Below are 16,700 nucleotides of genomic sequence, written 5' to 3'. Positions count from 1 at the left end.
TATATGTCTGAGACTCTTGAGAGGTGAGAACTAGAGATAGGATTTAGCAGTTAGGAGCCAGTGAGGGAGATCACTCAAGAGATCTGTGGGTCGCAAAATGTACTGGGTCAGGAATAGGACTCTGAATAACCGCAAAATTTGAGGGGCTAGCTGATAAAAAGATCCCATGATGAAGATTAGTAAGGAATCATCTAACTTTTAAGACAAATCAAAAGATACAGTACCGTCAATGTCTAGGAACGTGAAGACTGATATTAAACCAATTGGATTTGACAATTAGCAGGTCATTAGTGACTTCGTGGAAAATACTATCAGCATGGAGATGGTGGGAGAGATTCAGCAGTCTCTCACAGTCCTCAGACAGAGCCTCGATGAGCACTGTTAGTAAGGATGGGCAAGCCCTTTGCATTCCACCAGTTAACACAAATGCTTTATTAAAAAGTAGCTGAAGGATGACCCAGAAATTAATTTTATTTTCCCTCTAAATCCTCTTCTCTGTTCATCTGTACCCAAATCACACAGCACTTGTGTGATATTGAACTTAAATATGTTATAAAGAGCTTGTTTGAAAGATATGTAATATATGGTAATCAGTTAATAGACAAATGTTAATTGATCTCATGAGAAAGTACCACATCCATGAAAACTACACCAAAATAAAGTACACATCATCCGTGATGATTGTTGGATCTTAGAGGTTAACATATTTTGATTATAGTAAATCAAGATACAAAGAGTTAATTCTGCCTCAAATGTCATAATTTGACTTTGACAGAAATAAACTGTTATTAAATATATCATAACTCCTCAACAATTGGACAACACTGATGGAACCACTGACAGCTGTCAATTTCAAGCAGCTTAGCTAAGAAAGGAGTTGACCTAGATTGCAGTTTTTCAAAGCTTCAAGGATATCACAAGAATAAATTTCTGTATTTGGCAGGAGTCCCCTTTATCATCCCAGGCCTTGCTGCCTGATCTGTTTATTCACATTTTGAGAAATAAGATATTTAATGCACAGAATTATCAGAGCAACAGGTTTTGAGTTTCTCACTGACCATGACTTTTGTTTCTGCCCATTTCCAAAGCTGTTTCTTTGGGGTTACCTCTCTCTATAATATATCACTCACTTCTCACTTCTCGATCACTACATGTTAAAAACCCTGGAATCACCATTGATATCAACTTGCCCCTTTCCTCCATGGTAGTTTTTCTATTTTTTTCCTTTTTTCAGGATTTATTTTTTATTTATTCGAAAGGCAGAGTTACAGGGAGGGAAAGAAGAAAAAAGGGGAGAGAGAGAGAGAGAGATCTTTCATCCATTGGTTCATTCTGCAAATGGCCACAATGACTGGAGCTGGGCCTGGCCAAAGCCACGATCCAGGAGTTTCTTCCAGGTCTCTCTGTGGTAGTTTTCCAAGTCAACATCACCTCATTTTTCTGCTTTTGTTTGTTAAAACAATAGAGAAGGGAGCTACAACCAACATTCAATATATGAGAAGCGAGGAACATAAAAGCCCCATGACATTTAGGGAAGTCCAGTCCCAAGTGCAAATTGTGGCCTTGTAGTTGAAAACAATCCCTAGTTCCTATGCTTGCCCAGAGCACTTTCCTTTGCCTCCAGTAGTTGATGCACTGCCCAGTCTCTCTCTTCTTCAGTCTTTTCCTCACAGCATGGCAAGAGATATAAAACCATCAAACTGGTCTCCCAAGAGAATGGTTCTAACAATCTAACCTTTCACTCACAAACCTGGGATCTTACATGCCAGATCCAGGCCCACTAACCTTCACAATCCAGCTTTAAAGTTGACTGCCTCTTCCTTTCTTCACCCACATTAAGAATCAGCAAATCTAGGGTGTTCTCCTGCCTCTCACAGTCCAGTGCCCTCTGTTCATATTGTCTCTTCTGCCAGGAAAGTTGACCCTTTTCATATCTTCCTTGTTCTTCAGAATAAAACTTAGCATTTCCTCTTCCCTGAGGCTTCCCTAGATCCCTAAGGTAGGAATTAATTTCTACAGTTCCTAATGGTTGGATCTGAATGCTTGATGATGCCCTCCCACTTTCTGTCCTGCATTAAAAGGCTGTCCATGACCTTCATTGTACATAACATACTCTTTTAATGAATTGGGTTTATGCATCATCTTCCCATGACTGTAACAACATGCCTGAAACAGGCTACTTCATAAAGAAAAGATACTGATTTTGGCTCACGGTTTTGAAGGTAGGAGGTCCAAAGAGCATGATAGATGCTGTGGTGAGGACTCCTGGAATTGCATCCCATAACAGTGGGGTGTACATGTCTATCTATATCTGTTCAGTCTTCAAACCACCAGGATTGAATCATGGGGGCTCCACTCCAATAACTTAATCCAATCTAAAAACTTTCCAGTGTCCTTACCTTTACACACCATAATTAGATTAAGTTTATATCCTCCTAGTTCCATTAATATAAGACTTTGGAGACTAAACTCCTCCATTTTAGGGAGACAGATATTCAAGCCATAGCATCAGTGTCTTCAAAAATTAAGTTATCAGGGCCAGCATAGTGGCATTCAAGTTAAACCACTGCCTGCAATGCTGGCATCCCATATGGGCTTCAATTCAAGTCCTGACTGCTCCACTTCCCATCCAGCTCCCTGCTAATATGCCTGGGAAAGCAGCATAATATGGCTCAAGTGGTTGGATTCTGTGCCCACATGGAAGATACAGATGAATCTCCTGGATCCCGACTTAAGCCCTACCTACCCCTGGCTGTTGCAGCCATTTGGGGAGTGAACCAGCAGATGGAAGATCTTTCTCTCGCTCTTTTTCTGTGTCTCTCCTTCTCTGTAACTCTGCCTTTCAAATAAATGTTGTTGTTTTTTTTTTAAAAAAAGTAAGTCATCAATGTAAAAACCAAATTAATAATGTAAATAGGCCTGAAGCTTGATACTAGACTTTGTGAGTTTGGATCCTGGCTCAGTCACTTCACTGTGATTCCTCACTGTGCCTCAGTTTATCCTCTGTAAAATGAGGATAATGGTAATACCTGACTACTAAGAGTGTCATGAAGCAAAAGGAATAACTGTCCATAAGGTACTCTAAGGAGCAGTCAGACATACAAGACTCAGTGTTTGTGGTGATAGATGTTTACAAAACAGAACACTTGGATGTGAGGCAGAGTGCATGAGGTGGCTCTTATTTCGACAGAAACGGCCTCTCATTCAATTTCCTCATCAATCAGCCAGATCCCTTGGGCCAATGCTTTAAATGTAAGCTATGGAGTCATGTGGAATGGAAATGACAGTACAATTTTCCACAACCTTCAGAGCAGTTCTCACTAGAGGCTGATGTGCCCTCGGCATTAGTTCTGCTTCTGAACACCCTGACTCAAGCTCCTTGACCCAGTCTATTGCTTGCTGCAGAACCACTAGCTACAAGGCCACAGTGGAGTTGTCCCTCATCTTCTTCATGGTCCTCCTTTCTTCTCCCATCCCCTACTGCCAACTTGAAACTAATTTAATATGTGACGATCAAATTGGTAGAATCCCATTTTTGCTTTTGCTGTATTCGTAGGCCTTCCATTTATCAGCTTTATTGCTGGATTGGTTTTGGTTGCCTAAGTAGAAACTATCAAAAATAATTATACAGATGTTGAATGGGTGTATGGCAGAGCATGTGAGACGCCAGTTGGGATGCCTGTATCCCATGTCAGAGTACCTTGGTTCAAGTCCCCACTCTGCTCCCAATTCCAGCTTCCTGCAAATGTGTACCATGGGAAACAGCATATGATGGTACTTTGGTCCTTCACATCCACATGGGAAATGCAGACTTAGTTAGTCTCTTGGCTGTGACCTGGTCCAGCACTAGCTCTTATAGGCACTTGAGGAATGAAACAGTAGATGGAAGATTTCTCTTTCACGCTGTATCTGTCTCTGCCTCATTCTCTGGCTATCTTCCTTTCAAATTAAATGAAAATAAATTTACAAAATTTAAAATAAGGATTAAACAAATATATGTTCATGAGCAGAGCTAGATTCAAAGCCCCAGAGACAATATGCACTTGTTATTAACATATATACAGTGCAAAAAACTATAGACATCACTTGAGATATAACAAGTTCATCACTAGACTGAGAATTTGGTCACACTAGCTCCTTTCCTGGGTTTGGCAAAATGTCATATATTTCTCAATGTCAAAATATGAAATTAACACTGAGGAGTCTGTGAGACCTTCAGTATGACCCCTTAACTCTCTTGGTCCCCAGTGTCTGGAAGCTGGAGTTCATGATCTCGACCTTGTTGGTGAATCGGTTTAATAGGTAGCATTTATAGAGCACTGTAGTGAATTATTTCCCTTTCTCCTTGCAATAGTCCCATGAGGGAGGGCCTACTGTTATCACCAGTTTTACAGGCCCATAACAGTTTAGGTAACTGTAAACTATCACAAATCAACCAACTGCAGAATTTTCATTATACCCAGAGTCTCAGAGGTTTAGAAAGAAGGTATTGAGGGTACCTAATAAGATGCTGTATCAGTTATTCATTGCCACAGTAATACTATGTGACAAACAACCACAAAAACTTCAGTAAATAGGTATTTTTGTCCATGAGTCTGTAGATTAGTTGGGAGATTTCACTGATCTAAGCTTTGTCATGTATCTGCTGGAGAGTCAGATGGAAGCTAACTGGTCTGGATGGCTTTGGCTGAGATATCAGGCTCTGTTTCACATGGGCTCTCATCCACCTGCAGGCTGGCTCAGGTTTATTTTCATGGCATAGGCAGGGTCTAAGAGCAAGAATAAAAAGTAAGACCTCTTGAGAACTGAATCAGCATCATCACTGCATTCTGTTGGCCAAAGCAAGTCATAAGAACAGCCTAGATTCAAGAAAAACAGTAAATTCCCATTGCAAAGAGTAGGAGTTCAAGAGGGTGTTAATAGGTGGGGCCATGAGTGCAGTAAATCTATACTTGTAGTCAATACACTTCAACTGTTATTATCTCTAGTCTATAGATACTCACATAATACAGAAGAGAAAGCACTAAGACCTTGTCAGAGATACAGGTCAAATCCTAGGGATGGCATTTGGTACAGCAATTAAGATACCATTTGCACCTGCATCCCATATCTGAATGCCTGGTCCAAGTCCCAGCTCTGTACCTGATGTCATGTTCCTGCTGATACATACCCTAGGAGACAGCAGATCATGGCTCAAATATTTGGGTCCCTGCCACCCACATAGGAGTCCTGGTTTGAGTTCCTGGCTCTTGGCCCGGCTCAGTTATTGTGAGCATTTGGGAAGTAAACAGCAAGTAGGAGGTGAGTCAGCCTCCCTCCCTCCTTCCCTCCCTCCCTCCCTCTCTCTCTCTCTGAATAAGTTAAATAATTTTAAAAGAAAGCTCAAGTCCTTAAGAATTTTAAGGAGGATAAAAGATTGACAGCATATTTTCTACACTTCATTTTCTGTGATTCTATAGCTTACCCACCTAAGAAGTCTATTATGCTATATATGTGCTACAACACAAGAACTTGCACAAAATACAACATGAAATTATATGGAGTGAAGGTTCAACAAGAGGAGTGTAAGGTTGGTCTTTACTTACAACTCTGTATAAGAAACTTTCAAGAGTGCCATATATGGGACTTCCACCCCTTTTTTATGAGCTCAGAGCTGTGTTTTGCTTGTCCAGAAACAGCCCCTCCTTCTGAAGATGGGCAGGAGATAGCAGGTGCAAGAAAAATCAATTAGATGAAATAACTAGGTGTGTAAAATGGAAGAAATGATGGGGAAAATGTTTGCATAGTTTTCAAGTTGACCTAGGCTAAGCTTGAGATGTTTAAGGATTCTGAGTTAATGAAAACACCTTGAGAGGAATGGGCTCTACAAAGCAAAAGGTGTCCAATGGGTTCACCACCTGTGGATCAAGTGGTGAGAAGCACCATGTATGTCATCTTCCTGACCCCATGTGTTGTGGGAGGACATCGGCACGAGCACTCCTAGGAGCTTGCTAGAGATGCAGACCCCCAGCCCCACTATGGACGCTGCCAAGACAGAATCAGCATTTAGCAAGGTCCTAAGTGATTCCTGTGGACACTAAAGTTTGAGAAGCACTACTGTGCAGATGTCAGGTTGGGTTTTGGAACCAAAAACCCCCACGTTACTCATTGGCAAGTCAGTTCTCTGGCTCTGGTTTCTTTATGTACACTATAACACTATCTGTCTACATCATGGATTTGTCAGAGATGAATAAGTGAGATAACATCACTGCAGTATAGATACATATGAGGTAAGCGTACTTGATCTGATGTCCACTCTGAGCAACACTGATACGGAAAGTGGCAACTTGCCTGTGACCCCCTAAGCATTCACCGTGGGATGATTTTTAATAAGTATCCATTTCCATTGGGTTATCCTCCCACATATACATCAAGGATCTTCAGTCTTGGCTGTCTAGGAAAATCAATTAGGAAAGTTTTTCTAACAGTAATCCATTGGCTCTACCTCCAGAGATTTGGAATACTTGGTGTCAGTGTGTCCCCAACATTGCTATTTATTAAAAGCTCTGAAAGCAGTTTCAGGGAGCAGCCAAGATGAACATCCCTAACTCCAGAGACCCCATGATAGACTGTGTCTGAGAAAGCTGCCATCAGCCTCTGTCTTCTGTCTCCTCCCTGCCACAGTGCTCCACCACCTGTGGCCTGGGGGCCTACTGGAGAAGCGTGGAGTGCAGCACCCGGATGGATGACGACTGTGCAGCCCTTCCTAAGCCTGACCCTGCCAAGAGATGCCACCTCCGTCCATGTGCTGGCTGGAGAGTGGGAAATTGGAGCAAGGTAATTCACTAAGTTTGGCAGTACCTGGGAGTGGGGAGGCGAAATCTTAAATAAGCACTGGTAATACTTAATTTCTCTTCTCCCTTCTTACCTTCCTACCTGTTTTCTTTTATAAAGTCATGGATGAGTATTTCACAGGCCCTCCCATGGGCCTACTTGAAGCTATACACAAGTCTTAAAAGAAGTACAGAATTCTTATTAACTGGTATGCTTTTATCTAAATATCCCTTCTTTTACAAGATAAACTGGAACAAAAGGTTAAATGTGTGTAACAAATTGCTTGTCCAGCATGTAACATTTTTTCTAAATTACTTAAATTTATCAGTATAATGAATAATTATAGATAATCATCATATATAATTAAATCACAGTTCAGTAGCACTTTACAAAGCAGAGGCGTGGTTTAATCTGCCAGACCCAAAATGCAAAGAAAGCTGAGATATAAAGAATAATTCACTCTTTAAATGGATCTTCCCTGGCAGGTTACTCACTTTGCTCTTCTGTCTACATCATCCTTGTGAGAAGGCTGTGGTAGGTGTTACATGAGCTACCTTTGGTGCTTTGATAGCCAGGCCCAATCCATCTCTCATCTTGTTCTGAGACTGAGCCATCCCAGGTTGTGTATACTGGGGCTAGAAGACACTGTTCATTTCTGGGCTTGAGGGCCAGTAGTCAGGTAGGAAGAGCAGGGGTGTGAAATTTGCATACACTTTTGGTTCATTGATCACATGAATCCTAGGAAGCCCAGTGGGCTCTGTCCCCAGCTCCCTGGGACAGCTGAGACACAGGATAAGGGAAGAAGAAGATCTGCTCAGGAGGTTTCCAGAGGCTGGCATCCCCTCCAGATGTTAGCTCTGTCATCTAGTGGAGAGTTTATGTCCCCAGAGAAACATGATCACCAGGAATCTCCTTGGACATCTCTGGCTTTCCTGGCAGATTTACCTGTACTACCCTAGCATGGAATGTCATTTATCTGCTTTAGGACTCTTTCCCCCACAAAATAAGGCTATGACATTGCAGAAGAAAGACGAAGCCAGTCTACTCCTTGAGAAAATTAACACATATGATTGACACCTGCCAATCTCCCTTTCTTTGTCTCTGTGTCCCTTATAAGAATAAATACTCATTCCTTTCTCTTTTTTAAAAAATTTTGTTTCAGGAATACAACTTCATGCATTTAATATATATATAGATTTGGGAACATGATGGTTCTCACCAGCACCACCTTCCTCCCACCCATACTCCCACCTTCCTTTCTCCTCTTTCAGTATTTCCCATTATTATTTTTTACAATGATCAATTTTCAGTTAATTTTTAAACTCATAATATTAAACCTACACTAAGTAGAGAGGTCACTATTAGTATGAAGAAAAAATGAAGAAAAGAACAAAAACCAACCAAACAAAAAATATTGTTCCTCAACAATGAAAGCAATAGCTGTTCAGAATCATCACATCTTAAACTGTCAGTTTGGCTCCTATAGATTACATTTTAGGTACTCTATCAGTTACTATAGATCAGAGAAACTATATGATATTTGTCTTTTTGTGACTGGCTTATTTCACTAAGTATAGTGGTTTCCAGGTGCATCCATTTTGTTGCAAATGACAGGACTTCTTTTTTTACTGCTGTGTAGTATTCCTTATTGTACATAAACCATAATTTCTTTATTCAGTCTTCAGTTGGCAGACATCTGTGTTGATTCCATATCTTAACTATGGTAAATTGAACATTGATCTAAACGAACATAACTCATATGCTGATTTCATTTCCTTTGGATAAATTCCCAGGAGTAGGATGGCTGGGTCATAAGGTAGGTCTATATTCAGCTTTCTGAGATAACTCCATACTGTCTTATTCAGTGGCTATACCAATTTACATCCCCCAACAACAGTGGATTAAGGTACCCTTCTCCCCACATTCTTGCCAGCATTTGTTGTTTGTTGATTTCTGTATGAAAGCCATTCTAGAGGGAGGAGCCAAGATGGCAGTATAGCAACAAGACGTTCTGAGCCTGGGAGGGGTGGTGGTGGTGGTGGTGGTATAGATAGTTAATAAGGGAAGGGGATACAGGCTGCCTCAGAGCCACAAGAGTTTCGAGTGAAGAAACCTGGGAGTCCAGCAGAGGCTGAGCAGGACCATACAAAGGGAGCAAAGAGTCACTGAGACACATCAGAGGTGTGGCAGAGAAAACAGATGGGGCAACTAACGCCATGCCCTCCCCTCTCCCTGGGCGGACCAGGAACTGTATGACAGCGAGAAGTTCTAAACATTGAATCCCTAGCTTGTTTCACACAACAGAACCTGGCCCAAGTAGGCGGGGCTTAGCACACCAGAGCTCTCTTATCTGCCCCCACCACCATCCAGAAGCAAACAAGACTTCCAGAGGTGGAGCTGTGTATTTCCACTGGCAGTGCACAGACACGTAGCAGCTCATAGCAGAGGGAAATCTCACCACAAGCACCAAGACACATATTAAAGATAAAAGGAATTGGAAATACCAAAAAACAAGGGGAAAAATTTTAATAAAACTAAGGAAGATAATATTAGCCCCAGAATAGAAGATTACATCAGCTCTTCAATAATAGAAGCAGAAGAACAAGGGATTGTAGATATGCCAGAAACAGAATTCTGAAAACTAATCATCAGATTACTTAGAAGCAATCAGACCTAAATAAAAAGTGTTCCCAAAAAACTGAGATATTGAAAAGAAATTAAATGAAATTCTAGATATGAAGAATTCAATAAAGCAAATAAAAAAATACAGTGTATAGTCTAAAAAATAGAAAAAAATGAGACAGAAGAAAGACTATCAGAACTAGAAGACAAATTTCTGGAACACAGACCAGACCAAACACAAGAAGAAATAAGGAAATTAAAAAACATGGTTGGGGGCCAGCGCCGTGACTCACTTAGCTAATCCCCTGCCTGCAGCGCCGGAATCCCATATGGGCTCCGAGTTCTAGTCCCGGTTGCTCCTCTTCCAGTCCAGCTCTCTGCTGTGGCCCGGGAAGGGCAGTGGAGGATGGCCCAAGTACTTGGGTGCCTACACCCGTGTGGGAGAGCAGGAGGAAGCACCTGGCTCCTGGCTTCGGATCGGCACAGTGCCAGCCATAGTGGCCATTTGGGGGGTGAACCAACGGAAGGAAGACCTTTCTCTCTATCTCTCTCTCTCACTGTCTAACTCTACCTGTCAAATAAGTAAAATTTTTAAAAAAGACAAAAAACATGGTTGAAGATCTGCAGGATTCTATCAGAGGATCCAATATATGGATCCTAGTAATTCCAGAAGGCACCAAAACAGAGAAAGAACTAGAAGGACTTCTTAATGAAAATATAACAGAGAACTTCCCCCTTCTGGAGAAAGAAAGAGACATTGAAGTTCAGGAAGTACACAGAATTCCCAATAGAGGTGACCAGAAAAGATCTTCACCTAGACACATAGTAGCAAAGCTCTCCTCAGTAACATAAATAAAAGATGCTGAAATGTGCCAGAGAGAAACGCCAAATCACATTCAAAGGAAACCCGATGAAACTCACCCCAGACTTCTTATCACAAACCCTACAGGAAAGGAGAGAATGGCAAGACATACTCCAAGTCCTAAGAGGAAAAAAAAAAAACCGTCAACCCAGATTACTATGCCCTACAAAACTCTCATTTATGAGTGAAGGAGAAATAAGGATCTTCCACAGCAAATAGAAATTGAAAGAATTTGTAAGTACACACCCAGCCCTAGGAAACATGCTCAAACACAAAAACAGGAATATCACTGGAAAAGTAGATAATTACCCAGCAAAAGAACAAATGAAATCCAAAGTACATAAACAGAACTATTTAAAGAAACATGGCAGGACAAAGTTGGTACTTAACAATACTAACACTGAATGTAAACGGTCTCAACTCCCTAGTTAGACTGGCTGGATGGATTAAAGAAAACCCATCTATTTGCTGCCTACAAGAAACACATCTTACCAACAAAGATGCCTGCAGACTGAAAGTGAAAGGATGGAAAAAGATAATCCATGCCAACAGAAACCAAAAAAGAGCTGGTGTTGCCATCCTAATATACAAAATGGACTTTAACACCCACATGCATACACACACACACACACACATATACCAAAAGACTCCACTAGGAGACTACTGGAACTCATAAAAGAGTTTAATAAAATAGCAGGATATAAAATCAACACACAAAAAAAACAATAGCCTTTGTATACACAGACAATGCCTCCTTTCATGCAGTCACAGTGCTTTCTTAGTCTCAGCTCCCAGGGCCCTCAGGGTCAAGGAGTCCCAGTGGGGCCACTCCATTCCACTAGCAAGGAGTGTTCCCAGAGCCACACTGTCCATGTGTGTTCCAGCCTGCTGGATCAAGTCTGGTCCTCCCAACCAGATTCAATGTCAGTGGGGTACATGGGTTTTCTGTCTGGTGAGAGCTCTGGTTCACAGGCGTTCAAAATACCCACCAGCTGCCGCCCCGTTTGCTTTACAATTGTGCTGGGTACATAGGAATGTCCTGCAGGTGGCACTTCCCTTTGGTAGGAATCACTACCCCTCCCCTCCCATTGCTGGGTGTGTGCAGCTGGCACAGTGGGGACCATCTCCCTCGGTTTCACTTGAATTTCTGTGGTTTCCCCTGCTGACTGGGGTATAGGGTGATCCGAATAATTGCCGAATGTGCACACAGTATCTGGGGGCTGCTACCTGTCTGTGTCCAAAAATGGAACCAGCCCTCCCACCACTGGCTGCAGGTCTCTGATGTAGCAGGGAGAGGGGGAAGGAGATAGACATGCTGCTTTTTTCTTTTCTTTTTTTTCCTTTACTTTTGGATGAGCAGTCAGCCTGCTGTCCTGAGGGGTCCAGGCTGGACTCAGAAAGGTACAGTTCACTAAGCTCTCCTTCCCACTGTATCAACTGTGCAGTCCAATCTTGCCTGGTTTGCCCAGGCAGGTGCCTTCTTCCTCAGATCGGAGCTGCTGGGTCTTTTGTTGTCTATTCGCACCTTACTGCATGTCTGTACTTTCTGCACAGGTCCGGGCCATTTCTGCTACTTTTGCAGGATCTCCCACTGCGGTACTCCTGCAGTTTTATCCCGAGAGTGTACTTTCTCCACTTTTTAAATGTTAATCTTGTCCAGGCTAAATCAGACCACCCTGTCACTATTCTGCCATCTTGGAACTCCCCCTTTTCTCTCTCTCAATGCATAGAAAGCTCAGGGACTGGGAGTGAGTGTTTAGTTAGCAATTCTCTTTCAGATCTAGAAAAATCTCAAATCGTAGCATCTCTGGAGAGTACTCATGTGAACTCTGTGAGTTCTCTCACCCACCGTCTCTTTTTTCACAGTCTCAGTTCATTAGCTCCACACATTCACTAGGTCCTAATTTCCTGTTATTTCACCACCACCACCACCCCCCCAGAGTCAGGTTTTTCTGCTTGGCTGTGGGTGGGCGCAGCCCTGAGGTCACATAGCTTTTAGGTATGTCCAAAATGGCACCTGCTCTTTGTCTTGCTTGCCTTTAAGAGGTGAGCAGAGAGAGAGAAACTGGTGTCTGTACTGGTCCCCCCTTTTTTTTTCCTCTCTCTTCTAGTTAGCCTGGTGAACTTTCCCCCATGGGGTTTCAAGCCTCGTTCCCTCTAGGCTCTTCCTTCCACTTTCCCGCCAGTGTCTCGGGCTACTGAGGTTCAGCTCACCTCACGTTCCAGTGCTGGCGCGTAGATTCCGCAACCAGTGTTCTGAGCCGTGGGCTTCCACGCCCTCACACAGGTCCACCGTGAATCACTAGTTCCGGAATAGTTTCCTCTGCTGTTTCTTCCCCAACTCTTCCTTGAACCTGCAGTATCTCCACTTTTATTAAACTGTCTCTTCCCTGGACTATCAGTGTGCTCCCTTCCTATTCCACCATCCACCATCTTGCCGCTGAAAAACCTCAAGAAACATCCTATATTACTGACATTGCCAAACATTGATCAAGTCCTAAAGTTCCAGTTGCCCCTTACTGGAAATAATCATTTTCTTGAAATTTTCATGGCTCTTTAAAAGGATAGATGCATGAAATAGCTTGCACTTTGAAAAGTGACTGACTTGAGGAATTTTACCCTGTGCAAAACCCTGAAAGATTAGAGGTTCATCTCTGAGGTCAGGTCTCCTAAAGAAAGCCCCACCACCCTTTCGCACTTGGCATTTTGCAGACCTGACCAGGAATTCTTCACCACTGTGAGTGCCACTGTCATACTAGCTTGTATCTCTAATACCACTGTGCCTCTTGATGAGGCTGAAACAACTGCTGTGAACATTTTGTCACATATGTGACAGGAGAATGAGACCTGTCACTTTAACCTGTCTAAATAGCCTGCTTTTCCATGCGCTCATCTGTCTGAAGCAAAATCAAGGTTGTAGTGCTCAGATTTGTCCCAGAGACAGACATGGAAAGATGTAATTCTACAAACCATTTCCTAGAGACAGCAATGGGTTTGTAATCAGACACACATGGGTTGGCAACCCCATTCTGTCACATGTCAGCGTGTGACACTGGTCCATTCATCTAATCTCTTAGGAGTTTTAGTTTTCTTACCTCTGAAGTTCTACCTTATAGAATTCTTATGAGGATCCAAAGAGATAAAGACTCCAAAACAGCTTTGGTGATGGAAAAGACTGGCAGGAAAAGCCATGGGCAAATGTTCAGCTCTAGTTAGTTAGTCCTATCTATTAGATGTTCACTGTCTCTGGCTTCTAGGCTTGGGGTGAAAGGCATGTAGTCAGGTGATAGGTAAGTCCTCTAATGGAATAACTGGTCCAAGCAGGTGTTTACTACCAGAACTAAGTAGACCAGTGGTCAAAGTGTCCCCCAGCCTTGGAGACCCTACCATGGCTGCTAACACTTGCCAAATACTGCCATGTACTTGGCATTTCACAAAAGCTTTAGATTTAAGAAAAAATCATTTTTGCTCCAATTTAGGACTTTGTAACTAGACTCTCTGAGGAAACTAAGTCTTAGAGTGTTTGAGTCACTAACATTCAGTTGCTCCCAAAGCTGATATTGAATAATCTCAATTCCAAGAAACCATCAACCAATGGCTATGTCATCAATTTAATTACTGCTTTTCAGAAAGAAAGGAAACACTCCACAATAGATATGTGCACCAGTTGTAAGATGCATGCCAATTTCAGAGCATTAAAATTTGTGTGAAAAGAAAAAGTGATTTTTGTGATGAAAGAATTGCAGCAAGTGGCAAAGATAAACTTGAAAGACTCACACTTGGGTTTGACACCAAAAACTATGACTCAACTACAGCTCCACACACCTCCTGGCTAAACATTTTTTCATTCTTTTCTGAAGATTTGCAGCCTGGTGATTGGCAAGCCTCTCATTTTCTTTCTTAAGAGATAGAACGCCCCCCTTTTCATAGTTAAGTCTGACGCTCTTGATTACTTCCGAAATGACTCACAAAGATTTTTGCATTCTCTCTTGGAATGATCTGTCTTCCCAAGTAGACATTGCAATTTTGTTTTCACAGTAGTTGGCTTTATTATCTATAACTTTGCTGGAAAATAAGAGAAAGCAAAAATCTTTCCTATGTTTGTGGGTTTCACATATTTACTAACTAGTTTTCTGTCTCCTGTTGCTTCTGCCTCCATATTTATTGAATTTTACAGATTGTCTATAACAGAGCTATCTTTTCTAGTGTTGAATTTTTATAGATGAATATCATGGGGAAATAATTCTTACCTTGCTAAATCCAGACAGTCCCCTACTTTTGTAAGCGTATATTAAAGTCCAAGGTGCAAAAATCAAAATACAGATATGCATGCTATAGAAAATTTTCTGTCTTCATAAAGCAAAAATTTAGCAGCAGGATGGTGTATGATACACTGAAAATCCCAGTATTTATTGTACCCTTTTTATAATTTGTTGTGTGTGAATTATCACCCTCTCTTGATATTCCCCAAATGTCTCAGACTAAGGAATCCCTAAGAAGAAATGGTTAGGAGGATTGACAATTAAATGGAAGCTTTTAGGACCACAAAAGTGTGACTCTAGAAACACCATGTCCAGATCACAAGGCTCTGTATAGTAGCCTCTACTTCTCTTCTCTTCTCCCCTTACCTCCCTCCCCTCCCCTTCCCTATTCTCCTCCTACGCTCTGCTCTCACATTCCGACTGGTTTTTTTTGTTCCCGGGAAAGCCATGTGATTTCATAACACTGTGTTTCTGTACATGCCTTTCTCTCCGCTTCCAATGCCCCTGCCCTTCTTTGCCATCCAAATGAGCAGTAGTTCCTCATAAGACTCAGCTGAAGTTCTACCTCCTTTATTCACACCTTTCTTGACTTCTTCAACTGAAATGGACTGCCTACTGTGTGCCCTCACTAGCTCATGAACAACATAGGCTCATAATCTTTATTGCTTCTGCTCACTTATATGACCTGCCTTGCCCCTGATGGATTTCAAACCACTTAACTGTAGAGATTCTGAGCTTGGAACATAGTAATTGCTCAATTACTATAGGAAATAGAAGGGGGTATGACTTTGGAATAAATTATTTGATTCTTAAGGTTTTATGAATGTGTTTAGCATGGAATAAAAAGCAGAAGGAATCCTTAATGAATTCTTTAAGAATCCTTATTTAATGTTTGGCATATATCTTCAAAAGCAAAAACATATTCCAAAATCAAAACAGAATTCAGTACAAATCCAGTGATCCCACACACTTATGACAGTCCAGAGCAGGGGTGGGAGTGTCTGGCCCACAGGTCACATCAGTTCCATGAAATCATTTGGCCTGGCCCTGTCACAGCAACTGCAGATGGAACTGAAAATCCAATAAATCCATAGCAGGCTAATTTTTAAGTTGATAATTTTATATGGTCCATGAAAAATGTTATAAAAATCCAAATGGCCCTTGATAGAAAGTTCCTCTCCCCTTCATAACTATTAGAGTAATTTAATCTAGCTTATCCTCTTTCTAATACTGATGGAGAAATGCAGGCATTGAGAAGCAACATAATTAATCTACAGTCACGCATCTGTGTGGTGTCAGGGTCTTCTGAATGAAGTCTGTTGATCTCTTGATCTTGGTTTGTTAATTTCTCTATACTTATCTGAACAGCCTGTGTGAACCCAACATGGAAACTATATCAGGATTCCTTCATAAATTAAAAATGACATAAGAAAAAAAAAAGGTTGAGATTGCATTTTATTTCTGCCAGAGGTTTCTGTCAGCTAAAGATATTTTTCATTCTGAGTTTGTTTTGAATTACACAAATGGTGGAGTACCTGGAAAATGATCAGACCTGTGTGATTTCAACGGGGCGTCAGCCAGTCTTTTTGTTCCATTAGCAAGGCTCTTGTCCTCAGGCTCCATGTTAGGAAAGTAGGAATACAAATGACCTCTTCCAGGGTACGAAGAAAATGAACACAACAGTTGGCATCAAGCCAATGGCAGAACTGCATTAGGAGTGGAGTGATTTCATATGCTGCCAATTCCCACTTGCTAACTGGATCAGAGGCCTTTTAGAAAATAGAATAGAAAATCATAGATTTGTCTTTCCTTATTACTGACTTCAACATATTAGTGAATTTCATCTCTCTTTGAATATGTACACAGTCTACACAAAAAAGTAACACTCCTTTAAAAATTAAATCTGAAAATAACAGATTATAGCAACAAATGGGAAACAATAAAACTCCATTAGATACTATGTCTAACAAATTTCTTATGTGAACATTATCAGTATACTTTGTCATTTGTTCTATGCTATTTTTAAATTAGCAGTTGCTTTTAAAAATATTTATTTCTTTCTTTATTTGACAAGCACAGTGATAGAAAAATGGGGAGGTATGGGGTGGAGAGAGAGAGAGAGAGAGAGACCCCAAAGATCA

The 16,700-nt window shown here is 41.4% G+C and overlaps 1 protein-coding gene across 1 annotated transcript in view; it reads left to right on the top strand.

Annotated features, from left to right (window-relative positions):
• Positions 1 to 16,700, top strand: part of ADAMTS12 (ADAM metallopeptidase with thrombospondin type 1 motif 12) — a 333,668-nt gene that overhangs the window by 290,830 nt on the left and 26,138 nt on the right. Inside the window, exon 20 of the mRNA XM_062211778.1 lies at positions 6,664 to 6,816. Within this exon, the coding sequence (XP_062067762.1) occupies positions 6,664 to 6,816 (153 nt within the window). The remainder of the gene's footprint in view (positions 1 to 6,663; positions 6,817 to 16,700) is intronic.

This window comes from Lepus europaeus, chromosome 15 (assembly GCF_033115175.1).
Source record: "Lepus europaeus isolate LE1 chromosome 15, mLepTim1.pri, whole genome shotgun sequence".
NCBI classification, from domain to species: Eukaryota; Metazoa; Chordata; class Mammalia; order Lagomorpha; family Leporidae; genus Lepus; species Lepus europaeus.
The sequence above is the reverse complement of the archived record's forward strand: the minus strand, read 5'-3'. Positions and strand labels throughout refer to the sequence as shown.